The sequence below is a fragment of the Chelonia mydas genome, chromosome 7 (genome assembly GCF_015237465.2).
Source record: "Chelonia mydas isolate rCheMyd1 chromosome 7, rCheMyd1.pri.v2, whole genome shotgun sequence".
In the NCBI taxonomy this organism is placed as follows: Eukaryota; Metazoa; Chordata; order Testudines; family Cheloniidae; genus Chelonia; species Chelonia mydas.
Genome location: NC_057853.1, coordinates 54,925,587 through 54,953,019, shown reverse-complemented (window position 1 = coordinate 54,953,019; position 27,433 = coordinate 54,925,587). Strand labels below are relative to the sequence as shown.

The window sequence follows — 27,433 nt, the reverse complement described above, 5'->3', positions numbered from 1 at the left end:
ACCACATGTACTCCTTTTCTTTTTGTTGATTGTGTGACATTGCTGGACACATCTGCTGCTGTCTCTAGCAGGAGTAGATGGGGTTGCTAGTGAGTGGGTGTACTCCCTTTCAGAGACATCCCAAAAGATAAAGGTTCACATTCCCTGAGGCTTCTCATATGTAGGTGACGTTCTTGGATGGGCTTGTCTTTGGGGATTAAACCCAGGACCTCTGGATGTAAAAGCATGAGATTGAGGATCAGGTCCACTAACTTGAAGGCAGTAGCAGACTTGTAATCTTCGGTGGCCTTGTCTTCACTATGGGAAAATGGTGTACTAACTAAAGATAAAATCCTAATGAAGACAAGGCAGTTTGTAGTCCTTCATATGAGGTAGCAGATAGCTTAAAAAGTAGTCTCACTCAAACTCCTAATTTATGTGAAGGTTACAGACTGCCTTGTCTTCATTAGGATTTTAGTTAACCAGTTAAATTGGATTGAGAACACAACTTTTTCCTAGTGAAGACAAGGCCTATGTGTGGTCTAGATGCAGGATAAAGAAACGCATTACCATGTGATATGCACTAAGACAACGTGTCTCTGTACGCTCATCCTTCCTGTTCAAATAGTATGTGTGGTGTTCAATGGGGTTGTTGAGAGAGGTATGAACTATGGTGTGTTCTATATCCTGATACCCACCTCTGTTTCTGTCTTGTCAATATGTTTGATGCAGTTTAGTTACTCACTGGCTGAGGCTTCACACAGGTAAGATTAAGTAGAAGCTTGTTAGTAAGGGAAGAAACAGCAGAGATTTATATAAGTCCCCTTAACTGAGGCAGTGCATCTGTTTGTTACTCAGGATTTCAATCTGGTATTCATAGAAAAGTAAAGCTGGAAGGGACCTCGAGATGTCATCTGTGTCAGCCTCCCATGCTGAGGCAGGACTGTATTAGGTCCTAAGCTTCCTTTGGGTAGGCAGGAGCAATTTTTTCGTCTATGTGCTTTTCTTGACAAGTAATCTTAAAGGCCCCAAGCAGTATGGGTCTTGGGTACCTGAGACAGCAGCTCTCCCCCAGTGTGGTACTGCTGCAGTTGTGAAACAGACACTGAGCGATCAGCCTTTGGCTTAAAAGGAAGCTGTCTAGTTATGTAAGGGCTCTTTCTATGAGGGATCCTCAGCGCTGGAACTGTTAGTATACACGTGCCTGATGAAACTTGATTTATTAACATTAGGAGCACAACTCCTCTACCTTTCTGGATTCTTGTAAGAGAGGGCTGAGGGAAGGGTGAATGGTTTGGCAGGTATGTACGATGGGTTGATTAACTTGGTAACTATTTTGATAGATCCTCAAAGCTGATCCTAAGTCTGTCAATATAGATCCATTAGTTTTGTATATTTTTAATATTGCACAGGTGCCTGTAACCTTAGAAAAGTGCACTTATAACAAGGCAAAGATTTTCCCGAGCTTGCTAACGAGTCACTGCCACACCTTCAGTTTCTTGTAGGCATGTTTATTGTCCAAACTTAAACAAAACGGCTCCTCAGCTCGCCTGTTACATTTTAGGCTCTCATTGCCTCCCCTGCCAGGGGACTCTGGCAGTCCTGCTCCTGCTTCTTTGCTTCCTGCAGCTTCCTGCCTCTTTCTCAGCCAGTTCCCCCTCACTGGGTCTCTCTCTGACTCTTTATATGCCGAGCTTCACTCTTTTAAGCCTAACTAGGGTCAGATGACCAGGCACAGGTGCACTGGCCCTGCTCCCTCTTAGAAGGCCAGTCACCTTGTGACAGTTCTACAAAGCAAATTTAGTATATGCCTACACTGCACTTAAAACATATGGCTGGCCTGTGCCAGCTGAATCGAGTACATGGGGCTCAGGCTAAAGGGCTGTTTAACTGCGGTGTAGATGTGGGGTTTGGCCTGGAGCCAGAGCTCTAGGACCCTGTGAGGTGAGCGTGTCCCAGAGCTTGGGCTGCAGCCTGAACCAGAACATCTAAGCCACAATTAACTCCTTAGCCCAAGCCCTGTGTCTCTGAGTCAGCTGGCACAACAATGTGGGTGTCTAATTGCACTGTAGACATACCCTTAAGCATGGTTGAAAGCATGTCTCATGATCTGTGCATTTCCATGAGCTATTGAGAAGTCATACAGTTGCAATGTCATATCAGAATATTATCCTTTCTGTGCTCCTTGTGGTTTTTTGTCTACAGGTTTTCTTTCTCATTACAAATGGAGTAGAAGAAACCATATTACTTTGCTTTAGGCTATGTCTACACAGTTGACCTGGGTAATTGGCATCTGGGTTTGAGCACCCAAGTTGTCCTAGTCCTACTGTGAGCAATCCCACTGCAAAGCCATAATATTATTACTGTGTCCTCACTGTTTCTGCTCTGGCCTCTAGTTCTTTATGCTGAGACACTCTAGAATTATTTCCCTGTCAGATGTGGGGTAAATTATCTGTCCTTCAGGGGGAATTGTGGGAAGGCATTGGAGAACTATCGGCACTAGAATGATTTAGGTCGAAAAGTAAGTGGGCTCCAGCCTGAGTCCAAGTTATGCCTGTGTTCTAACTCACAAACCTGAACTTAAAGCATCTCCAAGCCCAGGTAGAAAGTTCCCTTGTTGGTTCCTTCTCAACATACAACTCTATGCATCTGCCTGTCTCTGAGGCAGCTGTACAGAGGACTCCTGTTGTACAAAGCAACAAGAATTTGCGTAATAGCACGTTCTTCCTCGAGTGATGGTCCCTACTGAGGGTTATGCTTATGTGCCATGTACCCAGACCCAGAGCTTTTCAAAGTAGTCCACACATGTGCCGTTGCATTGCCTCATGGTTTCACCGAGGTGATAAAGGGCAGGATGGACCGACCACGTGTTCAGTTCCTTATCACCAACACATAATCCGAGTTGGAGTTTCTGCTTTTCTCTCATCCTTGGTGACTTAGGTGCTGACTCAGTGTGTGGTCTAGTGCCAGAGCACCCATGGAAAAAAATATAGTGGGTGCTTAGCACCCACCAGCAGCCAGCTCCTCCCCAGTGCCTCCCACCCACCAACGGTCCCGCTGATCAACTACTCCCCCTCCCTCCCAGCACTCCTGCCCTCTGCGTTCAGCTGTTCCGTGGCGTGCAGGAGGCACTGGGGAGAAGGGGAGGGGGCAGGGCTGGGGGCGGAGTGGGGCAGAGGTGGGGGATTGGGGGAAGGGGTGGAGTGGGGGCAGGGCTTGGGATAGAGCGGGGGTCGAGCAGCTTGCTCCTAGAGAAGTGTAGAGCAGAATTGAGGACCTCCCTTTGATGAATCACCCTCTTCAACCAGAAGACAGATGATTCTTTACACTCACTGAAAGACCCTAGACCCACCCTTTGATCCCGAGGCAAATATACACCAGCGCTGAAATTAAAATATATACTCCATCACCTACACAATGCTATTGAACTCCCCAGTTCAACCACTAGAGAGCCTACGAACCTCCACAGAAGTGCCTGAAGGTCCACAGGTCTTGCCTGGCTGGTCCACCGATGGTCAGCCCGCCACACAGCAGACTCAGTCTTTGTGTAAGCGATATTTGTGAGTGCATCTAGAGAGCCATCAACCACTTTGCACCCGAATACCCTTGCCAGCCCGCTCCCTTTGGGGACTGTCTCAAACTCTTTCTACCAGCATGGTTCTCAATAACAATAGACAAGCGGATTCTGGATGTCATTTGACATGGCTGTGTGATCAAGTTTGATGCTACCTTCTTCACGCCCCCCGCTACAAACCTGTTTCACTCTCACAACAATATTCCTACCCTAGAGGTGGACTACCTCCTGCAGAGAGGAGCAGTGGAACCAGTCCTTGTAGCCTTTCAGGTCACAGGGTTCTACTCCTCATATTTCATGGTGCCCAAGAAGAAAGGGAGATGGAGACCAATCTTGGATCTCAACACCTCAACTGTTGCATTTGTAAGCCGAAGTTCCACATGCTCACGCTCGCAGCCATCATTTCCTCGCTAGAAAAAGGCATGTGGTTTACAGCTCTCAATATTCAGGATAGTAAATTCCATGTCGACACCCATTCGACCCACAGATCATTCCTGAGGTTCGCCTTGAGTCTGCAACACTTCCAATATAGTGTCTTCCCATTCAGACTTACTACTGCTGTACGAATCTTCACAATTTTTTTTCCCCAAGGGTAGTGGCTCACCTCCGACAGAGAGATCTTTAGTCTTCCATTATCTGGACAACTGGCTGCGTGATCCAGAAAGGAAGCTTGGGAATCAAAGTCCCAGCTCCTTCTACTCCTCTCCTCTTTGGAGGTGAGTGTGAAAGTCAAAAAATCGACTTTATACCCTGCACAGTCCCTGGAGTTCATTGGAGCATGCATTTATGTGGCCTCCACATATGCTCACCTGCTGAAAGACAGGTTCCGGAGCCTAATGGGCTTGATTGCTTCAGTGACATTCAACCTCTCGGTCTCAGCCAGAACTTGCCTCTCCCTCCTCAGCCACATGACTGCTTGTACGTATGTCATGGCCTTCGCTCACCTGCACTTCTGCTGTCTATAAGTGCAGGGAGCATACTGCCTCATGCACCAACACCTGGACACCGTTCTCGCAATCCAACCAGAGGTCGTCATCTCTCTCCAATGGTGGACAGACCCGCTTCAAGTCTGCTCTGGAATGCTCTTCTCACCAATCGTGACAGTCATAAAAGACATGTCATTTGACAGCTGAGTAACAAATATGGGAGATTGCATGACACAAGGAACTTGGACCATTCTAGAAGACAGGATGCACATCAGAATCCTGGAACTTTGGGCAGTATGCAAGGCATGCCACGCATTTTTATCGTCCATCCATTCTTGTCATGTTCTCATCATGCTGGACAACACCACTATGGTTTACTACATCAGCAAGGAGGCACAAGGTCTCCAGCGCTGTGCATGGAAGCAGTGTGTTTCTGGAAATGGTTCATTACACACGGTATCCTCGACCTCTTGTCGGCAACTAACCTACCAGGGACCCAGAACATGATTGCCGACACACTCAGCGAGAACTTTGCAACTGACCATGAATGGAAACTGCATGACACGGTAATCGCGGACAGTTTTGGTCAGTGGGGAACTCTGGTTAGGGACTTTTTTTGCATTTCGCACAAACAGCAAGTGTATTCAGTTCTGCTCAAGGGGAGAAGTCAGTGCCCATTCAGAAGGAGACACCCTGGTCATCGACTGGTTGGACCAGATCAACGATGCCTTCTCTCCCCTACCACTCTTGCAAAGCATCTTTCACAAACTCCAGTGGGAGAGGGCAATGGTCATCCTGATTGCTCCATTTTGGCCTCGGCAGTTCTTGTTTCCTCTTCTTCTCCACATGTTGAAACATCCTCCACTCCTCCTCCCAACGGGAACTGCTCCCACAATACAACGGCAGACTCGGATACCTCAATCCACAGACGCTTCACCTGACAGCCTGTTTTTTTTGGGTGGACATCTGCTAGCATGAAAATGTTTGTCGGCAGTATGAGATCTCTTCTCCAGTAGTAGGAAGGATTCCACGAGATGATCCTACTGAGCTAAATAGGCACATTTCACCTTCTGGGCCCAACAGAAAGCTGTTGGCATCCTGATGCTCTTGGACTATTTCCTCTCTTTGAAGGCCTTGGGGCTTGCTCTCAACTCCAGCAGGATGCAAGCAGTAGCTATTAGCACTTTCCACTCTCTGGTGGAGGGACATTCAATTTTTAACCACCCTTTGACTGCCCAATTCTAGAAGGGCCTTGTATGTAAATACCTGCCCATTCAGCCTATCACTCTGCAGTGGGACGTCAGCCCAGTTCTTACGACCTTAATGAACTCTCCCTTTAAATCCATGTCCTCCTGTTCCCTTTTTCTTCTTTCCATGAAGGTCGCTTTTCTGGTGGCTATCACCTCTGTAAGGAGGGTTGGCAAACTTGGAGCCATGATGGTAAGAACATAAGAATGGCCATACTGGGTCAGACCAAAGGTCAATCCAGCCTTGTATCCTGTCTACCGACAGTGGCCAATGCCAGGTACCCCAGAGGGAGTGAACCTAACAGGTAATGATCAAGTGATCTCTCTCCTGCCATCCAGCTCCACCCTCTGACAAACAGAGGCTAGGGACACCATTCCTTACCCATCCTGGCTAAAAGCCATTAATGGACTTAACCTCCATGAATTTATCTAGTTCTTTTAAACCCTGTTATAGTCCTAGCCTTCACCACCACCTCAGGCAAGGAGTTCCACAGGTTGACTTTGCGCTGTGTGAAGAACTACTTCCTTTTATTTGCAAAAAGAAAAGGAGTACTTGTGGCACCTTAGAGACTAACCAATTTATTTGAGCATAAGCTTTTGTGAGCTACAGCTCACTTCATCGGATGCATACTGTGGAAAATACAGACGATGTTTTTATACACACAGACCATGAAAAAATGGATGTTTATCACTGCAAAAGGTTTTCTCTCCCCCCACCCCATTCTCCTGCTGGTAATAGCTTATCTAAAGTGATCACTCTCCTTACAATGTGTATGACCCCCACGAACATGATACAGTTCTGTGGTGACCTAAAATCGTATTTTCGACGTCTCCGACTCAAGGAATATTTCCAACACACATCTGAACAACATACTAATCCACAGAGACCTCCCTACCAACACTACAAAAAGAAGGATTCTAGGTGGACTCCTCCTGAAGGTTGAGACAGCAGACTGGACTTCTACATAGAGTGCTTCCGCCGACGTGCACGGGCTGAAATTGTGGAAAAGCAGCATCACTTGCCCCACAACCTCAGCCGTGCAGAACACAATGCCATCCACAGCCTCAGAAACAACTCTGACATCATAATCAAAAAAGCTGACAAAAGAGGTGCTGTCGTCATCATGAATAGGTCGGAATATGAACAAGAGGCTGCTAGGCAGCTCTCAACACCTCTTTCTACAAGTCATTACCCTCTGATCCCACTGAGGGTTACCAAAAGAAACTACAGCATTTGCTCAAGAAACTCCCTGAAAAAGCACAAGAACAAATCTGCACAGACACTCCCCTGGAACTCCGACGAGGGGTATTCTATCTGCTACCCAAGATCCATAAACCTGGAAATCCTGGACACCCCATCATCTCAGGCATTGGCACCCAGACAGCAGGATTGTCTGGCTATGTAGACTCCCTCCTCAGGCCCTACGCTACCAGCACTCCCAGCTACCTTCGAGACACCACTGACTTCCTGAGGAAACTACAATCCATCGGTGATCTTCCTGATAACACCTCCTGGCCACTATGAATGTAGAAGCCCTCTACACCAACATTCCACACAAAGATGGACTACAAGCCGTCAAGAACACTATCCCCGATAATGTCACGGCTAACCTGGTGGCTGGACTTTGTCCTTACCCATAACTATTTTACATTTGGGGACAATGTATACCTTCAGATCAGCGGCACTGCTATGGGTACCCGCATGGCCCCACAGTATGCCAACATTTTTATGGCTGACTTAGAACAACGCTTCCTCAGCTCTCGTCCCCTAATGCCCCTACTCTACTTGCGCTATATTGATGACATCTTCATCATCTGGACCCATGGAAAAGAAGCCCTTGAGGAATTCCACCATGGTTTCAACAATTTCCATCCCACCATCAACCTCAGCCTGGTCCAGTCCACACAAGAGATCCACTTCCTGGACACTACAATGCTAATAAACGATGGTCACATAAACACCACCCTATACCGGAAACCTACTGACCGCTATTCCTACCTACATGCCTCCAGCTTTCACCCTGACCACACCACACGATCCATTGTCTACACATTTCAGTCTCTCTGGTCACGCGATTACAGACATGAAAGTTGCGATATTACAACAGAAAAACTTCAAATCCAAACTCCAGCGAGAGACTGTTGAATTGGAATTCATTTGCAAATTGGATACAATTAACTTACGCTTGAATAGAGACTGGGAGTGGCTAAGTCATGCAAGGTAACCTATTTCCCCATGTTTTTTCCCAACCCCCCCCCCCCCCCATTTTGCCATTTTGCCATTTTGTTGCCCAATCGCTTAGTTTTGTGAGATCTTTTTGAAGTTCTTTACAGTCTGCTTTGGTCTTAACTATCTTGAGCAGTTTAGTATCGTCTGCAAACTTTGCCACCTCACTGTTTACTCCTTTCTCCAGATCATTTATGAATAAGTTGAATAGGATTGGTCCTAGGACTGACCCTTGGGGAACACCACTAGTTACCCCTCTCCATTCTGAAAATTTACCATTTATTCCTACCCTTTGTTCCCTGTCTTTTAACCGGTTCTCAATCCATGAAAGGATCTTCCCTCTTATCCCACGGCAACTTAATTTACGTAAGAGCCTTTGGTGAGGGACCTTGTCAAAGGCTTTCTGGAAATCTAAGTACACTGTGTCCACTGGATCCCCCTTGTCCAGATGTTTGTTGACCCCTTCAAATAACTCTAATAGATTAGTAAGACATGATTTCCCTTTATACCCCCTTTCATCACATTTCTTAGGGATAGAGTTTCACTGTGCTTGTATCCCAAATTTCTACCAAAAGTGGTTTCCTGCTTCCACCTCAACCAACCCATATGTTTGCCAACCTTCTTTCCCAAATCACATGCCTCAAATGAGGAACGGCAGCTTCATTCCCTCAGTGTCCACAGGGCCCTGGCCTTTTACCTATCGAAGACTAAACCTTTCCGGAAATCTAGACTATTCATTGCCATAGCAGAGAAAATTAAAGGGCAGGCCCTCTCCTCCCAGAGAATTTCAAAGTGGGTCTTAGGGTGCATTACACCGTGCAATCAACTACCAGGACAGTCTCCACCAGATGGGATACAGGCCCATTCCATGAGAGTGCAGGCAACAACTACTGCTGGTCTCCATGACAAATGTATATAAGGCGGCCATGTAGAGTTCAGTACACACCTTTTCTTCTTCTTATGCTCAAGTGCAGTAGTCCCAAAGTGTGAGGTGCACCCCCCCCTTGGGGTGTGTGGAGGGCATCTGGGGGAGGGCAGGGCCTGGACCAGCCCCCTTGGGGGTGGGGTGGGAGTGCCACCCAGCCCCTCCCCGCCCTCAGCTCTGCTCCGGTCTGGCCCCCAGCTGTGTCCTTGTCCACAGGCCCATGCATGCCTGGCCCATCTCTAGCCTTGTCTGCAGGCCGGGGCTCCGTTGCCAGCCTGGGGCTGAGGCTAGGGGCAAGGCAAGGAGTTGAGCCCCACCTTGCTGTGGGTCTGGTTGCTGGCCCGCACCACAGCCCGGCCGGGCTCTGATCCTGCCCATGCCTCCAGCCCCGGCCTCAGACCCACCCCCAGCTGTGGCCCCAGCCTCGGCCCACTTACCCTGTTCGCATCGCCCCCCCGAGATGTGAGACGCAGCCTCACTCCAGCCCTCAGAGGCGGGGGTGGAATAAGGGGTGGGGGTGCAACCATCAAAACTTTGGGAACCGCTGCTCTAGTGCATGATTCTCATTTGGTGCAGTGGTCCTCCATTCCATGGTTCCGTCATCTTCCCACACTCTCCTGCTAGCTAGGTACTGCTTGTTAATCATCCTCAGTGGAATATAATAGGTATCATCACTTGAAGAAGAAGGGGAGGTTACTTACCGTAACTGGAGGTTCTTCGATATGTGTGGTAGCTATCTGTATTCCAATCCCATCCTCCTTCCCATCTGCTGTGGATCTAGTAGATCTGTAGTGAAGGAACTGAAGGTGCGGTTGGTCTGCTCTGCCCTTTATCTGCTCGGGCAAAACCACGAGGCAATGCAAGGGCACAGACCTGGACCAGTGGATGCTACTACTTGGAAAAGCTCTGGGTGCATGGAGCGTGCACATAACCCTCAGTGGAATACAGATAGGGACCACTCATCTCGAAGAACCTCCAGTTAGAGGTAAGTAACTGCCCCTTTTTTACTCCCAAGTTTAGATGTATAGTCTGAAGACCAAGGTTGTTTGGGGGAGGGGGGAAGGTGTCTAAAATGGTTTGGCTCAGTTTCTCTTGCCTAAACAAAATGAAATTGGTCTAGAACACTGACTTCAATACAAGCCCTTGGGACACACTCACCAAACGTAGTCATGTGTTTACGCTATAGATGTAGGTGGTGGATATCCTATGCACACAGATAGTGGATATTGTGGGGGAATGGGGAAGGATGTGTCAGGTTTTATATAGCTAATTTGATCACATTACAGGCATCCAAGGAAAATGCTGCTATATCTGCCAATTAATTAAAGCATTAATCTAAGGAGCCGCAGCTCTGTGGTGTTTACATAGTGCTCTGATAGTGGGAGCTCAGACGGGAGGCTCCAGAAGGCTGTTTAGAAGATCACTACATTTGAATAAGAATTAAGGAGCTTCATAAACCCTTCCTCACTCTGCAGTGCTTATTTTTTAGGAGCAGCCCCCACCTTCCCACCAATCTTCTGAAATGGGTAATGAGCCATTTACAGGGCTTCTTCCCTGAGAGACTGAGCTTGGACAGCTTCTTAGAAGGGAAAATAAATGCAACCTAATGAATGAGACTAATGAGCAAATTGGCAATGTGAGGACTTAGTATGTAGTATGCTGTTGGAGTTTGCAAGCATGTTGTCTCAGGCTCGAATCATACTGTCAGTCACCAAAGGGATGATCATCCTGGCTGTATACCAAGGTCCCACAGAGCTTACTCCCCTGTTACAATAATTTGTTTTTAGCACAAGTGGCTTTTAGTTCTGGTATGGCCATTGGTAAGCTAAGTCTCTAACGATGTTCTCCTTTTGTTACAGAGCTTTCGGAAATTGAACCCAATGTCTTTCTCCGACCCTTCCTCGAAGTAATCCGTTCTGAAGACACTACAGGTCCCATCACTGGATTGGCCCTGACATCTGTGAACAAGTTCCTCTCATACGCATTAATAGGTATGGGGCTTGGATCATTGGCATTTCCCAAAATGCCAGCAAAGTGTATCCTCTGGAAATCCCATGCATAACGGGGTAATACATATTTGCAGCCTTCTCAGGGTTGAAGTCTGCCTGGGCTGATGGTTTGGGGATGACAGAATCTCCACAATACTTAGGAAATAATGGGGACGTGGTTTTTCTGTAAACTTGGTTCATATGATGCTGACTAGTTCCATTCACAGCTTTAGAATGTAGTAGATGGTAGTAAATAGCTCTAGGAGTTCTAGTTTTTTCTAACCATTACAGGCATTTGGAATATTTATTTTAAGCACCTAGAAGTGTGTTAGGTATGTCACAGAAATATATAAAGGAGCAGTCCATGCACTGGAGTGTTTGTCATGTGCTTTCAGACACAATATACCAAGGTGGGAAGGGAGAGTGGAGAGTGAGGGCAAAGGTAACAATAATAGGTTCTCACACACACAATAAACTCAGCAGGGTTATTTGGGGAGGTATACCCAGATCTTGACAGTTCTGTGATAGGTGAATTTTTGTATAGTCCAGTCCCTGTCCAGTGGCCTACATTTTCTCCATCAGCTCTTGAAAATCTAACTTCTCACAGTTGCAACGGCAGTAGTTTTGCTTTTACTTCTTTGTTTGCCTGTATAAAGAGAGAGTATTTCTTGGGAGAAATGGGGGAGAGGGAGGAAATCAGCTTGTGGCACTAATATTTTTAAATTAGCTGAATGGGAGATTAGGGTTCAGTGGAAACTTGAAACTCTTCCTGTGCTTACTCGACTCTAAGAACATCACTAGATTAGGGGTGGAGGGTGGTGCATGTTGCGTTGTTCTGTAGCACCCCCTCGTGGCTGTATGCACTGAGTTGTTCAGCAATCACCACAGAACATGCTATGTGCCACTGCTTGTGTTGAGGTGGCAGAGAGATAGTGGGAACAAAGAAGCCAGGCACTGCATCTGAAGGATGGGCAAAAGTTGAGGTCCTCTCCCACATTTGTGTTTATAGGGTGGAGTGGTTGTGGAGCTGGAATCTAGTGACAAATGGCAGCTCCTGCTTTCTTAGATTTCAGGGACTTGTTACCGGAAAGCTTTGTATTGTAGGTGAATCTAATCATCACTTCAGCATAAGAAACATAGTCCCCAAGTTAAGAAAAGACATGCTAAGAAACTGGGATCTTTGTGACCTATTAAAATGGGCATCTCAGTCTGTTTCTTCTGGTCGGTACCTTGGTTTCTCTGCAGTGGTGTGTGTAATAATAAAATTAAATGCTTAACTGGTGGGATATCGCCCTACTTTTTATGTAATTTTAATGTAATGTACTGTGACAATAAGTGCATTAGCAACAAATAAACCATTTCTAGCACGTGCACCTTTGAAAATGTAAGCAACAGTGCAGCTCTGTTGTATCCTGGTAGAAAGAGGACATGACAGTTTCTAAGCAAAATGGGTACACAGTGACTTCCTGTGTACGTGCTTGTGAACTGGGAAGTAGGACCAAAATGTCAGATACACTTTTAGCTTTGTGTTTTAACAGGTAGCGTCACCTGTACAGTAGACACACACTGTGGTTCAGTCAGCAGGGTAACTGCTTAAATGGCTAAAGACAGTTGGTTTAGGATTTCAATTGTTTGTTTTAACAAAGCTAGACAGAAAATGATTGAGAGTTTGACAACATTCTTTAACTTCCTAATTAGCTACAGGTCACACCAGAGCTTCCCAGCAAGAGGCCGTCTCTAAAGTGTGTGGGGTGTGTGATTTTTGCAGGCAATGGCAGAATCCTTTGGGTTTTGTTTTGGAACAGCACCTGTAATCCAAGTTCTCAGTGATTGCTTTAGGTGATGTTTGCAGGGGCCTTACCTTTTGTGCTTCTCCAGACACCAGTGAGGCTGGGATTAACGGTGCTGATTGAATGTCTGGCTGTGGCTGCATTGTTATATTAAATCCCTGTCATTCTTACTTTGCCTTTTGTGATATTAACTTAGTTCCTGTGCTGGAGTGAAGTATCAAAGTGCTATATAAAGATTCACAAAGTGTAAAACTCTTCTTTACAAGCAAGCTTTTCGCAGATTATAAACAGGGAAGAAGAGTGGGGAAATGTAGTGTGGCTGATGTTTGCTGTGCTTTCTAACTCTGGGTAATTGAATGACCAAACCAGAATCCTTTCCAAAATTGGCATACATTAGATCTGTGTGGGAGCAGATGGCCTGTGCTCTGCACTTGGGGTTTAAGACCAGCGTGCAGTGGAAGGCCTGGTGTATTTAAGACAAGACATTTGAGGAAGTGTCTTGAGATGCAATGTGTTTATAAACAGCTCCCTCTTCCTACTCCTAAAGGCATTTTGTAGACAACACACATTTCTCATTCTCTCAGATGGAATCTCTGCCAGCTAGTCAGATGGTTGGTTGTCTAACCAGTATTGAGAGAGAGTGGTTGAAAACTCTTAAATCAGAAAACATCTTCTTCAGAGTAACACAGTTCTTGAGCGCACTTTTTGACATCTGATCTCCAACTGGCTGAAGTACGAAGATCTGTTACGAGTTGGTATTAGTAAATGGCTGCATTAATGGTGTAGCATGCAGCCTGTAAGTCTGCTGTCCAGTCAGAACATAAGAACGGCCATACTGGGTCAGACCAAAGGTCCATCTAGCCCAGTATCCTGTCTCCCGACAGTGGCCAATGCCAGGTGCCCCAGAGGGAATGAATGGAACAGGTAATCATGGTTTAAAAAAAAACAACCAAAAAACAGGTAAAATGATTATGTATCTATCATGCATGTAGTTTCATAGAAATAGTCAGCATTACAGAATATTGTCATGGGTTGTCTTCTGCTTTGAAGTAAACACTTCATCTTTGCTTGGACACTTACGTTCTGTAGGTACCATGGCAATTTTGTGCAGCAACAGGAAACCTTGTGACAATATTAACGTCAATTAAATTTATCTCCATTGTTTCCCAGTGCATTTGCATTTGGATTAGCTTTGATATTTCTACAGGACAACTAGCAGCCGACTTCTTTGATAGGCACTGTAGAGAACATAAGAACAGCCGTACTGGGTCAGACCAATAGTCCATCTAGCCCAATATCCTGCCTTCCTACAGTGGCCAGTGCCAGGTGCTTCAGAGGGAACAGAACAGGGCAATTATTGAGTGATCCAGAGCATGGGGTTGTGTCCTTGACCATCTTGGCTAATAGCCATTTATGGACCTATCATCCATGAATTTGTCATTCTTTTTTGAACGCATTCTTTTGGCCTTCGCAACGTATCCTGGTAACGAGTTCCACAGATTGACTGTGTGTTGTATGAAGAAGTACTTCCTTTTGTTTATTTTAAACCCGTTGCCTATTAATTTCATCAGATGAGCCCTGTTTCTTGTGTTATGAGATGGGGTAAATAACACTTCCCTATTCGCTTTCTCCACACCGTTCTATCATATCCCCACTTAGTAATCTCTTTTCTAAAATGAACAGTCAGTCTTTTAATCTCTCCTCATACAGAAGCTGTTCCATACCCCTAAATATTTTTGATTCCCTTCTCTGAAACTTTTCCAGTTGTGATGTATCTTTTCTGAGATGGGGCAACCAGAACTGCACGCACGGTATTGAAGGTGTGGGCATACCATGAATTTCTGTAGTGGCATTATGAGATTTTCTGTTTTTTTATCTATCCCTTTCCTAATGGGTCCTAACATTCTGTTGGCTTTTTTGAGTGTCTCTGCACATTGAATGGATGTTTTTAGAGAACTATCCATAATGACTCCAAGATCTTTCTTGAGTGGTAACAGCAAATTTAGACCCCAGTCTTCTTGTATGTATAGTTGGGATTATGTTTTTCAAAGTGCGTTACTTTGTGCTTATCAATATTTAATTTCATGTGCCATTTTGTTGCCCTGTCACCCAGTTTAGTGAGATCCGTTACTTTGGACTTAATTATCTTGAGTAATTTTGTATTGTTGGCAAATTTTTGCCATCTCACTGTTTATCGCTATTTCCATATCATATGGAATATTGTTAAACAGCACTGGTCCCAGTACTGATCCTTGGGGGAACCTGCTATTTACCTCTCTTCACTGTAAAAACTGACAATTTATTCCTACGCTTTGTTTTTATCTTTTAACCAGTTACTGATCTATGAGATGACCTTCCCTCTTATTCCATGACTGCTTACTTTGCTTAAGAGCCTTTGGTGTGGGACCTTGTCAAAGGCTCTCTGATAGTCCAAGTTCACTGTGTCCACTGGATCACCCTTGTCCAAGTGTGTGTTGACCCTCTCAAAGAATTCTAATAGATTAGTGAGGCATGGTTTTCCGTTACAAAAGCCATGTTGACTCTTCCCCAACGTATTGTGTCTGATCTTTATTATAGTGTCAACCAATTTGCCTGGTACTGAAGTTAGGCTTACTGGCCTGTAATTGCCAGGATTGCCTCTGGAGCCTTTTTAAAAAATCAGTTTCACATTCGCTGTCCTTCTGTCATTTATTCCAGAGGCTGATTTAAGTGATAGGTTACATACTACAGTTAGTAGTTCTGAATTAACTCAGATATGGAATTACAGAACTCTTGGGTGAATACCATCTGGTTCTGGTGACTTATTACTGTTTTAATTTATCTATTTGTCCAAAAACTTCTCTATTGACACTCAGTCTGGGACAGTTCCTCAGATTTGTCACCTGAAAAGAATGGCTGAGGTGTGGGAACCTCCCACACATCCTTTGTGGTGAAGACCAATGCAAAGAATTCATTTAGTTTCTTTGCAACGGCCTTGTGTTCCTTAAGTGCTCCTTTAGCACTGTGATCATCCAGTGGCCCCACTGTTTGGCAGGCTTCCTTCTTCTGATATACTTTTAAAAAAAAATTGCTCTTAGTTTTTGTCTTTTGGTACTTTAAAAATTCTTTTTTGGCCTGCCTAATTATACTTTAGCACTTGACTTTCCAGAATTTATGCTCCTTTCTATTTTCCTCAGTAGGCTTTGACTTCCAGTTTTTAAAGGATTCCCTTTTGGTTCTTTTACTCTGCTGTTTCTCATACTGTTTTTTTAAATTTGGGATACACATTTAGTTGGAGCCTTTGGTATGCTTTTGTTAAATAGTTTCCATGCAGTTTGCAAGCATTTCACCCTCTTGACTATTCCTTTTAATTTCTCTTTAACCAGCTTTCTGATTTTTGTGTAGTTCCCCTTCTTGAAGTTAAATGCTACTGTGGTGAATGTCTTTGGTATTTTCTCCCTTACAAGGATGGTAAATTGAATTACATTATGGTTGCTGTTAGAGTGGTTCAGGTCTATATTCACCTCTTGGAGTAGATCCTATGCTCCACTTAGGACTAAATCAACAGTTGCCTCTCCTCTTGTGGGTTCCAGGACTAGCTGCTCCAAGAAGCAAAATAATATTGTCTAGAAATTTTATCTCTGCATTCTGTCCTGAAGTGACATGTACCCAGTCAATATGGAGAGAGTTGAGATCCCCCATTATTACTGTTTTTTCTGTTTTTGTAGCCTCTCTAATCTCTCTGAGCATTTCACAATCACCATCCTGGTCAGATGGTCAGTAGTATATTCCTACTGCTATACTCTTATTATTCAAGCACGGAATTTCTCTGTGTGTGTATATATGTGTGTGTATATAGATATAGAAATTGTGGTACAGTTTGATTCATTTAAGATTTTTACTATATTTGACTCTATGCTTTCTTTCACATGTAGTGCCACTCCCCGACCAGCATGGCCTGCTCTGTCATTCCTATATATTCTGTACCCTGGTATTATCATTTTCCATTGATTATCATCATTCCACCAAGTTTCTGTGATGCCTATTATAATCCTAATTTAATACTAGGCACTCAAGTTGACCCATCTTAGTACTTAGATTTCTAGCATTTGTATACAAGCATTTATTAAATTTGTCAGTATTTAGTTGTCTACCTTAGTGTGATGTAACTGAATGGGATTTTTTCATTTGACTGTTTCTCTTCGGTTCCTGCCTGTACTTTGTTTAACTTCTGTCCTCTCCTCTTCACCAGGGTAATAGTCTATCTCCTTTTAATAAATCCTCCCCGAAGGTATGTCCGTGTCCAAGCCATGTGCTCCTCTGTGGGCTTTCTCCCAGCCCTTAGTTTAAAAATTGCTTTACAACCTATTTCATTTTACATGCCAGTAGTCTGGTTCCGTTTAGCTTTAGCTGGAGCCCATCCTTCCTATATAAGCTTCACTTTTCACACAAAGTTCTCCAGTTCCTAATGAACCAAAATCCTTCCTCCCAACACCGCCATTTCATCCATGCACTGAGATCCTGTAGTTCTGCCTGTCTAACTGGCCCTGTGCACGGAACTGGAAGCATTTCAGAGAATGCTACCAGGGAGATCCTTTCTTCTCTTACCTAGCAACCTGAATTTGGCCTCCAAAACCTCTCTCCTACCTTTCCCTACCTCACTGGTACCAACATGTACCACGACCACCGGCTCCTTTGCAGCACTTCACAAAATGTATCTAGATGTCTTGAGCAGTCCTTAACCTTCAGTCAAGGCTTGCAGTGAATTTGAAAAGCATATTCTCTACTTTTCCCTTTGAAACGTATTTGCTTTGCTGCGATCACCATACATGTCATAGACTTCAGAAGGTCCATAGCAGCTTTCTAGATTTCCACTTCTAAAACAAATTTTCGCTCTCACCATCACTGAGCTCAGCATGTGTATAGGTACGGTCTGGATTTTCACCAGTTTAGCTCTACCTTTAGCACCACAGGGTAGCCACTCATTGAATTTGTATGCTGCAGTAGAGATCCATCTTGTATAGATTGAGAAAGAATAAATACCTCCTGCGGTAGTAGAATTGGTTTATATTGTGGTAAAAATAAGAATCCCCTTCCAGTTCTGACCCAGTTGTTTTTAGTTTTATTTTCTGGTGTATACATCTGCTACTAAGAACTTGTACAGCAGTCTGACCACTAATAAATGACTAGCTAATTAGTCCAGGTCTTGGGGAATGACTTCACTTCATGTTGTGGTATGACTATCTATAGGACAACATGTGGGTAGGCCTTTAAGCTTTTTTCCTGTGTTCCTAACTCTCACATGCTGCATTGTCCCCTGAACCTTCTCATTTATTAAAATTAAAAAACACTGATTGTTCCTTTTTCCATTTTCCTCCTCAGTTGAAGCGATGAGAATAAATTATAGTAGCTGTACCTTGGGTATGCTACCTGTTTTTACAGCTAGTTTGATTTACTGTTCAAGTCACTTGGAAGTGCCTATCTTTGCTCCATTGCTATTTGCAGCTGCAGAAGAGCTTGCTTATTGAGAGGTTTGAAGCATATTTCACCACTCCGATTATTTTACTTCCCTTAAAGCTCCTGCTGAGAGGACCCCTGAATTCCTCAAAAGAAGAGAGCCAGTAGTTAAAACTACAAGGTCACTTAACCCAGCTCAGTTAGTCTACACTAACACCACCACAGGTAGAGCTGAGCTGGTGATAGCAATGGTAGAAGACATGGTACATCCTAAGCAGTGAAATGTCTACTTTTAAGTCAGGCCGCCAGATAGAAACTATCATCTCTTTGACATTGAGGTCCACGTGCTGACCTTTGCTACCAAGTGTCAGTGCTCAACTGGATGCCATTGACATGGAGTCAGAAATGACCAATCCAAATCTCTGACAGACTCTGATCAGTTTAATAAGACTTCATATAACGATGGGTTATATAGGCATTGCCCAAATATGTAAAAACAAACCCATCAGAGGAAGGCAAGATCTGCATAAGATAGGGATGCATGCTGTGTTGGTGGGCTACTGCCCCTCAGCCAGTAGTATCTATGCCTGATCCAGTGGCAGACTACTCCATAGCATGATGCCATCCCTTGCCATTTGCGTAGCTGTGAGAAATGTTTCTTACCTGGTGGCTTTTCAGAACCTGCATAGGACTGTTGAGCCTGTTCTCAATGATTGGACATGGAGGGCATGGAACCCAACAAGGGCAGCTTTCTTTAATATGTAGACTTTAGCAGTTGAGGTGTGAACGCTACTAGAGCTGAAGAGCAAATCTGCTGCAGCTTCTCTGCCAAGTACACAAGGCCCATTTGCTCCCAGGGCTCTTCTACCAGATATGTGTTTGCTGGAGTTCATGGAGCCCTGTCCCCAGTTAATGAGGTATTAACTAGTGTTTAGTTTGTCTCCTCTCTTTCCTAATGACTGTTTAGGTAAGATGGTAACAAGACTCTTGCTCAATGCGGCATTGTTTAAATGAGAATGAAATCAAAGCCAGAGGCAGCTTTCCCAAAGCCACTGAAATGTGGCACAAGATACGGTTACTGGCAACAATCCTGTCCAAAACTCCCTCTCAGCTGCACCCACGTTTGTAGATACAAGAGAATGAAATGGAGAGAGGGGCCTTGATGATTGATTGAAGTGGGAGGGTTGCAGCTCTGGTATCTCAACCATGGTTCTATCTGTCTACCCTTTTCCCCCTGGAAGAGCTGCTGGCCTATTTCTTCTCCCTCCCCTGCTCCTTGGGAGGGACCTTAGGCAGCAGAGGACAGCTTCCTTCCCTGTCTGGGAGAAACACCAGGCAGGGACTCCTCTGCCTGTAGTAGGAGTGAGTTTACCAAATGGAAACTGGTTTCATATGTTGACATTTTTTCTCTCCCCAGTGTGATGCAGTTAACAGCTGATTCTGGCTAGGCCATGGGTGTTTGGGGAGTAGTATTATAACTTACTAACAAAAACATGACCTAGGAGGGGGGCTATAACCAGCTTAATCACTTACTCCTCTCCCCTTTCCTTTGTCTGTTGGAACATAAGCTCTTTGCAAACATAAAAGGCAGTTCCTAACCCAAAGTGCTGTGTGTGCAATACTGAAAACGTATAACAATAAACAAATAGCCTATCCATGCTAATGGAAGCTGAGTGGACCCCACAGGGAGAGAAATTCACCCCGACCCACACAAAAAGACAGCAGATGTAAGTGAAGCAGCTCTGGGTCAGTGTCTCCGCACAGAGTTGACAGCAGCCTTTCCCTGTCAGTTTCCTTTTCCTGTCACGACTTCCTTGTTTTCTTGTGCAGATCCCAGCCATGAGGGCACAGCTGAGGGAATGGAGAACATGGCAGACGCCGTCACACATGCCCGATTTGTGGGCACAGATCCGGCGAGCGATGAGGTTGTCCTGATGAAAATCCTGCAGGTAAGCGGAGAGAAGTGGCAATTACCATAATGGCTGCTGCCTGGCACTGAGTGGATCCAGTTACATGGAGATGCGGGGGTGAGGGAGCAGTGTTTTGACTCTGCAGGAGCTTAGTGACAGACTTTATTTTTAAACAGATGGCTCATGTGCCTGTGGTAAAAGCTTTTCCAAATGAAAATAATTAAAAGCTTAAATGAATTGATTTTAAATAGAGTTCTTGATGTGATATAGCCTTGGTCCTAGCCTATGTGTGTTCCTCTCCAGTGGTGGGGAAAGCAAGGATGGGGAATCCAGCAGCTTCTTTGGTGGTAGCCGAGGGTTGTGGCGGGGGAGCGAAAGGAGTTACTCTGAGACAAGCCTAGAGTTTTATACCGCTTGGATCTGCATTTGGGCTAAGGAATCTAAGCAAACCCAAGTGTTGGGCAGCATGTGAGTTGCCAGGCCTGTGAGCACAGCCATCGCTCTTGCTCTTCAGCTTTCCTGCCCTTGAGCACAACAGTCACTTTGAAGTGACTTCTGGAAACCCTCCCCCTTTCACTCATGGCAGTGATTCCTGGGTTCCAAGCAGACCTTTCCTGAGTTCCTCGACCCTGTCTCATTGTCCAGGTGAATGGCACTGGTGCTGCATTACATTTAAACTTTGCTTTTTGCAGGTTTTGAGGACCCTGCTGCTCACTCCAGTGGGAGCTCATCTCACCAATGAGTCCGTGTGCGAGATCATGCAGTCCTGCTTCCGTATATGCTTTGAAATGAGGCTCAGCGGTAGGTTTGTCCTTCATATTTCCATGGTGGTGGCTCCCAATAAATGGTTTGGGCTCTCCAGACCTCTGCATGTAGGCCTAGTGCATGAAATCCATCTCGGGGAAGATGCTGAGTTTACAACATCACAAGCTTCCACAGCTTCATGGAAAGGTAGTCAGAGGTTCACTGCACAACTTCTTGCTCAGTGGCTCCTCTGGTTTTTTTTTTTTTTTTTTTTTCCCCAGCTCCGTGGCGCCACCTTGTGAGTATGTGCCCATTTTGCAGCAAGGCAGAGTTGGAGCTGGTTTTAATAAATTTGCCATAATCCTCTGTAAACAAGACTCGGAGGGGAGTCTGCTTGGAGAAGCCTCTTGATAATATCACACTGAGTAATGACACCTGTGTTATTTGTTTTTGTCTTCGCAGAGTTATTGAGAAAATCTGCAGAGCACACTCTGGTCGACATGGTGCAGCTGCTCTTCACAAGGTAAACCTGCTTGTGTTTGCCTCAGCATTGCTGAGATGGCCCTCTATGGACAGGAAGATTCCACACTTCCACTTAGGGGCCCACAGAAAATCCGTTTGATCGGACCATGATTTCAGGGTGGTGGGGAAGGGAGGGTTTGGTCCTTCTCTCTTGGGCTATCCCACCAAGACTGGAGGGGGGGTTAGGCCAAGTTGTATGGTTTAAGGTGCCCTTCAGGAACAGACAGACAACCAAACAAGAACTTTTAGTTAAGAAAAGGTTCTTTGGCCAGATAATGCAAATTCCACTCAAAAATCCAGAATCCGTTTCAGTGCTTTAAAAATGTATAGTTCTCTTTAAAAATGTAATAGAAAGACTGTGTTAAATAGACATATGCTTAATTGCAGCAGAGTGTTTCACCTCAGATGCTGAAAGGAATTTAAACTCCTTCAGGGTCACTTGGGGCAGTTTGTCATTTGGATGAATCTTGTGCCCTGACCAACACTGCCAAAATGTTGAACTAGGATTCCCTCTTCTTCTGAAACTCAGTACTGAAATCATTTTTGTGAGCAATGCCTAAACTCCTCTTCCTGGCCAATGAAATAATTAAAGCCTTTCTCTGGGTATTATACAAATATAGAGATCTGTTCAAAAGGAAGCAGTGCAGTAAGTTTGTTCTGAGAAATGCTGACTGGGGAATTCAGTGCCTCTGCTCTTTTCTCACCCCGCCCCCACCGCGGGCGCCCAGTTCCCACAAGCACATCCTTCCATCTTTCACATTCCCAGCCACTGCAACTGGCTGGGCTAGCCCTGTCTCTGTTCCACATCTGAGGTGGAAGAAAAATTTAAGAGTTTAATGGGCTCAAATCAGTGGCACTGGATAATTTCCATCCCAGAATACTGAAGGAACTGGCACATGAAATTGCTAGTCCGGTAGCAAGGATTTTTAATGTATCTATTTAAAGGTAATGCGGTATGACTGAAGAGTTGCTAACGTCATTCATATATTTAAGAGAGAGAGAAAAAGTGATCAGGGCAATTGGATTTGTTAGTCTGACATCAGTAGCATTCCAGGCTTTAGAACAAATTGTGAAGGAAAAATAATTAAATTCATGGAGGCAAATGAGAAAGGGGAAGCAAAGCAACATGGGTTCACCAAACATAGATCATTGCAGGCTAACCTTATTTCTTTCTTTGAGAAAATAGCAGATTTTTTTATATAAGGACAGTGCAGTAGATCTAATATACTTGGACTTCAGTAAAACATTTGACGTGATACCATGTGGGAAATTATTAGTTAAATTAGAGACCATGGGGACCAGTACAAGAATTGCAAGGTAGATAAGGGACTGGCTAAAGGGGAGAAAGGCAACAGGTTATGCAGAAAGGTGAATTACCAGACTGGAGGGAAGTTACTAGTGGAGTTCCTCAAAGATCAGTCTTGGGACCAGTCTTTATTCAATATTTTTATTGATGACCTTGGCACAAAATGTATGAGTCTGTATCATGAGCATATTTCATTAGCAAAGTTGGGAGGCATTACTGATGATCAATAAGATCTGGATTGGAATATTATACAGGAAGATCTGGTTGACCTTGAAGCCTGGAGTGACAGAAATGGGATTAAATTCAATAGTACACAAGTGAAAAGTCATGTATTTAGGGTCTAATAATAAGGATTTCTGCTGCAAGCTGCGGGCTCATCAGTTGGAAGCAACAGAGGAGGAAAGAGACTTGTGTGTGTGGGTTGATCACAGGATGAATATGAGCCACCAATATGACATGACTGTGAAAAAAGCATGTTTCATGTTAAGTTGTATTGGCCAAGGCATTTCCAGTAGCAACAGAGAAGTATTAATGCCATTGTACAAGGCACCTGTAAGACCTTATGTGGAATACTGTGTACAATTCTGGTCACCCATGTTCAAGAAAGATGAATTCAAACTGGAACGGGTGAAGAGGAGATAATAGGATGATCAGGAGAATGGAGGATCTATCTTATGAGAGGAGACTTGAAGATGTGTGCTTGTTTAGGCTAGAAAAAGGAGACTGGGGGGATATGATTGCTTTCTTAAGTACATCCGGGGTAAATATCAGGGAGGTGAAGAGCTATTTAAGCTAAAGGACAATGTTGACACAAAAACAAATGGGTATAAACCGGCCCTAAACAAATAAATAAAGGCTGGAAATTCAAAGGTTTCTAACCATCAGAGGGAGGAGTTTCTGGAACAGCCTCCCACTAGGAGTTGTGGGGGGAGAAATTTTATTCACTTTAAGAGGGACAAATTTATGAGTGTGATTGTTTGACAGGTTTCAGAGTAACAGCCGTGTTAGTCTTTATTCGCAAAAAGAAAAGGAGTACTTGTGGCACCTTAGAGACTAACCAATTTATTTGAGCATGAGCTTTCGTGAGCTACAGCTCACTTCATCGGATGCATACTGTGGAAATTGCAGAAGACATTATATACACGGAGACCATGAAACAATACCTCCTCCCACCCCACTCTCCTGCTGGTAATAGCTTATCTAAAGTGATCATCAAAATGGCCCATCTTGATGATCACTTTAGATAAGCTATTACCAGCAGGAGAGTGGGGTGGGAGGAGGTATTGTTTCATGGTGTCTGTGTATATAATAATGTCTTCTGCAATTTCCACAGTATGCATCCGATGAAGTGAGCTGTAGCTCACGAAAGCTCATGCTCAAATAAATTGGTTAGTCTCTCAGGTGCCACAAGTACTCCTTTTCTTTTTGACAGGTTTGCTTGTGATCGTGGGGGGCAGGGCTCACTCACAGCCCTTGGGCTCAATTCCAGAATTCTTACGTTTCTGAAAGCTCATGCTTCGGGGTTTCAGCTGGCCACCTGCAGGTGTCAGGAAGGGATTCCCTCTGACCATCCCCTCCATGTATTCTGGATTTTTAAAATGTCCTTTCTCCGAAGCCTCTGGGTTGGCCATGGCTGGAAATGGGGTACTGGGGGGAGCTGTGAGGTAGACTGAGCATTTTCTTTCTTGTATGCTTGGCTGGCTGGTTCTTGCTCACATGCTAAGGGTCTAACTGTGGGGTCAGGAAGGAATTTCCTCCCAGGTCAGATTGGCAGTGACCTGGCAGAGGGGAGGGTTTTCCTTCATCTGCAGTGTGTGGTGTGGGTCACTTGCCAGGATTCTCTGAGTATATCTCACTTAATTATTTCCCAGCCATTGTGGGTGCCTTGGGTACTGGAGCACCTTGGCCCTGCCTGGTCTCTACTTCTGGCACATAATAGTTTTGCCTGCTGTGGGCTGTAATACTTTGGTCTAATTCTAGTTGTTGGGTTTAACGTGCAGGTGCTGGCTGGTGTTCATGTTATATGATATATTGGATGGTCTTTTGGTCCCTTCTGCCTTGAAATATTAGTCTGATTCTGGCCACGTAGATAACTAGATTCTGGCCACGTAGATAATGCAAACACCCCTTGGTCTATGGGTCTTTGTGGCTAGGTTCAGAAGCAAGTGTATGATAGAGGAGCAATGATCACTGTATTGTTTTGACTTGTTTGGCAGCTTGGCAGAGTTCTTCACAAATCCATATGCAGCTTCCTCTTTCCTTCCCCCTCCCAATTTAACTTGAAGATATCACCACCATGGCTAGTTCCTGAGAGCAGCTGAACTTGTATATGCCTGTGGCAACCACTGGGGCACAAGTAGGGTGAGCACTGCCTCTGAGATGGTGGGCTTGCTCTGTTTGCCGTTCCTTTGGAATATTACCTTGTCTGTTCCCCCTTGTGCAAAACTGGGGCACGGGCTTGCTGTCTCCCCAGCACGTGCAGGCCAGAAGTGTAACGAAGCCAGATGAGAGGAGACAAGGTGTGTGGGTGGTAAAGATGTAAATGCTGTTTATTGCAGAGATCATCTGGGAGGACAGGTTTAAGCTGCCCATCTCTGCTGAGCTCTGACCTTCCCATTTACTCTACCCCAAATGAAGGGGCTGCTTAATGTGAGGCTTTCAGGCTGAGGGCTGGAAACGAAAACACTGGATTTCTGACTATATACTGTGCAATGTGGAGGATAACAGGGCTTCTCATGGTCCAGTGGGATAAGTTCAAAGTAATAACTACTCTAAATCTGACTCAGCTGCTTCTGAGAGAAGAGAAACTGATGTGCAGTTCACTGGTGCTAGTAATATTGGGAGCCCAAGTGTAGGTGGTTCTCTATCTCCTGCTGCCATTTTCAGCCATGTGCTACTTGGACTTGCTCTGGACAAGTTTAATCTGCTGTGCTGAAACTAGCAGCTGGAGCCAGAGAATTTGCTACATAAGTGCTCCTGAAGCGATTAACATCAGCATAGCTGTACCACTGTTAGCAGCAGTGGGGTGCTTTCTCTGAACATTCCCTAGTGTAGAGAAGGCTTTTCCCATAGCATCCTCTACAGCGGAAAGAAACTGGGAGAGGGCCACTTCCTGGAGAAGGTCTTGGGTCCAAAGTGGTCCTCCATCCTTGGTGTTTGCAGCCAGATCTGAAGAGGGTGTTCTCTTCCTGCACCAATGCCCAGGAGGCCGTGTGCATTCCTGCTTGTTCTTTGTCTTTCAGATTGCCTCACTTTAAGGAAGAGCCTAAAAGCTATGTGGGGGCTAACATGAAGAAGGTAAGAGCCAGTACACTCCCTGCTGTCTCCTCCACCTCCTCTTGCTTGCTCACATCTCTCTTCTTTGCCTTCACATTTATAGTTACATTATTCCTGGAAATCTCTAGCTCACTGAAGAGAGCACTCTAAATAACATAAGGCTGAATTCACCACTGGTGTAAATGGGCACAGCTTTATTGAACTCTGTGGAGTTGTGCTCACTTTTTTCCAGAAATGAATTTTGCCTCTGAATTATTGCCTGGGCAAGTCAGGCAGAGCTGTGGCAATAGCCAACAGCTGCTCCTCTTCTAGAACCCCTGCAGGCCCTGGGATCTGGTGGTGATGCCTTCCAAATATTTTACCCCTTTCTGACATCTCTTAAGCTTCGTTTTCATCCTTCCCTTTCACAACATTTGCCTGTATTGCTTACCAGTTCGTCTTGTTCCTGCTCCCCTGACCTAAAAAGGAAGCCTTCTTGAGGATAGGTGAGGCAGTGTGAAAACGTTGTAAAAATTCCCTAATGTTGACAAGGTTTCTTCAGGCTGTTCTTATGAAGAGGTAGGAAACTAGGAGAGACATGCTCCATGGTGGAAGTCTGAGTTCAGAAGAGGGCTTCTGTCTTTGGAAGAGGATGTTCCTTCTTCCCTCCACACCCTCTTGGAGGAGAAAGAGGACTGTGTAGGGCTCTGGGTTGTTGCCTAGCACCATCTTGTGTGTGCAGCTGCCTTGCCAATAAGTGTTAAGCATCTGGATGCAGTAGGGTATATACCACAAGTGTGATCTCGCGTGTTTAAGAATGTAATATGTCTTTTCTTTCCTTCTGGATCTCTGACATTTTAGAACTGCTCTTCTTAGACTGGTGCTCTACATAGAGGTGTCCTGGGAAATCTGCTGCCATTGTGCACTTATGATGAGGGATCTGAACCAGCAGGGGCTCTGGTACTTCCACGGCAGCTTATGGTGACACTCTTTTGTTGCATGTTTCCTTCTCTGATGAAAGGAAGCAACAGATTTTGTGCTGAGCATAAGATGGGACAGTGAGAACAGGGAAAGGTCAGAGCTGGTCTATGTGACACATTGCAAGTGCCCCAGAATTCCTAATGCCCATATACAGAAGCTGTAGCTTTCTGTAAGTAAATCCTCCCCCAAGCTTTCCAGTGATGGTTGCTCCCAGCTCATGAAGGCAGTGCTCTACATCCAGTCTTTGAAACATAGTCACCTTGTCCCCTCTGTCCACTGCATGCCACAATTCTCCCCCATAGTCTTGCACTCTGCCAGGTTATTCTTTCTCTTTGGGTTTATTTTGCTTTGTTTAAACCATGCATTTGCCTGTCTTTCACAGATCTCTCCATGTCTCCTCAACAAACTGGAACTAAATAGTGGGGAACAACTCAAAGCCCTGAACCAGTTAGAGAGGGTACTGCTCTTTAAGAACCTGAAGGTCTCTCTCTCCCTTCCTCCCTCCATCTCTCCTTCCTTCCTTTCCTTCTGCAAACACCACCTGGGATATAGTTATGTTGTGTGTAGCAAATCTCCCCGTATCCTTTTGACACAGCATGGCTTTTGGGAAGAATGCATGCAGT

General features: G+C 44.9%; 1 protein-coding gene across 16 annotated transcripts in view; it reads left to right on the top strand.

Moving 5' to 3' along the window:
* Positions 1 to 27,433, top strand: part of GBF1 (golgi brefeldin A resistant guanine nucleotide exchange factor 1) — a 180,303-nt gene that overhangs the window by 96,843 nt on the left and 56,027 nt on the right. For 8 of the 16 annotated variants that reach the window (XM_043550322.1, XM_037905789.2, XM_037905792.2 and 5 more), the window contains 6 exons: positions 10,738 to 10,869; positions 19,923 to 20,041; positions 20,695 to 20,803; positions 21,209 to 21,269; positions 25,817 to 25,871; positions 27,193 to 27,267. In XM_043550322.1, coding sequence (XP_043406257.1) covers positions 10,738 to 10,869; positions 19,923 to 20,041; positions 20,695 to 20,803; positions 21,209 to 21,269; positions 25,817 to 25,871; positions 27,193 to 27,267 — 551 coding nt within the window. The remainder of the gene's footprint in view (positions 1 to 10,737; positions 10,870 to 19,922; positions 20,042 to 20,694; positions 20,804 to 21,208; positions 21,270 to 25,816; positions 25,872 to 27,192; positions 27,268 to 27,433) is intronic. The other 8 variants (XM_043550327.1, XM_043550325.1, XM_043550326.1 and 5 more) reach the window with 1 other exon arrangement.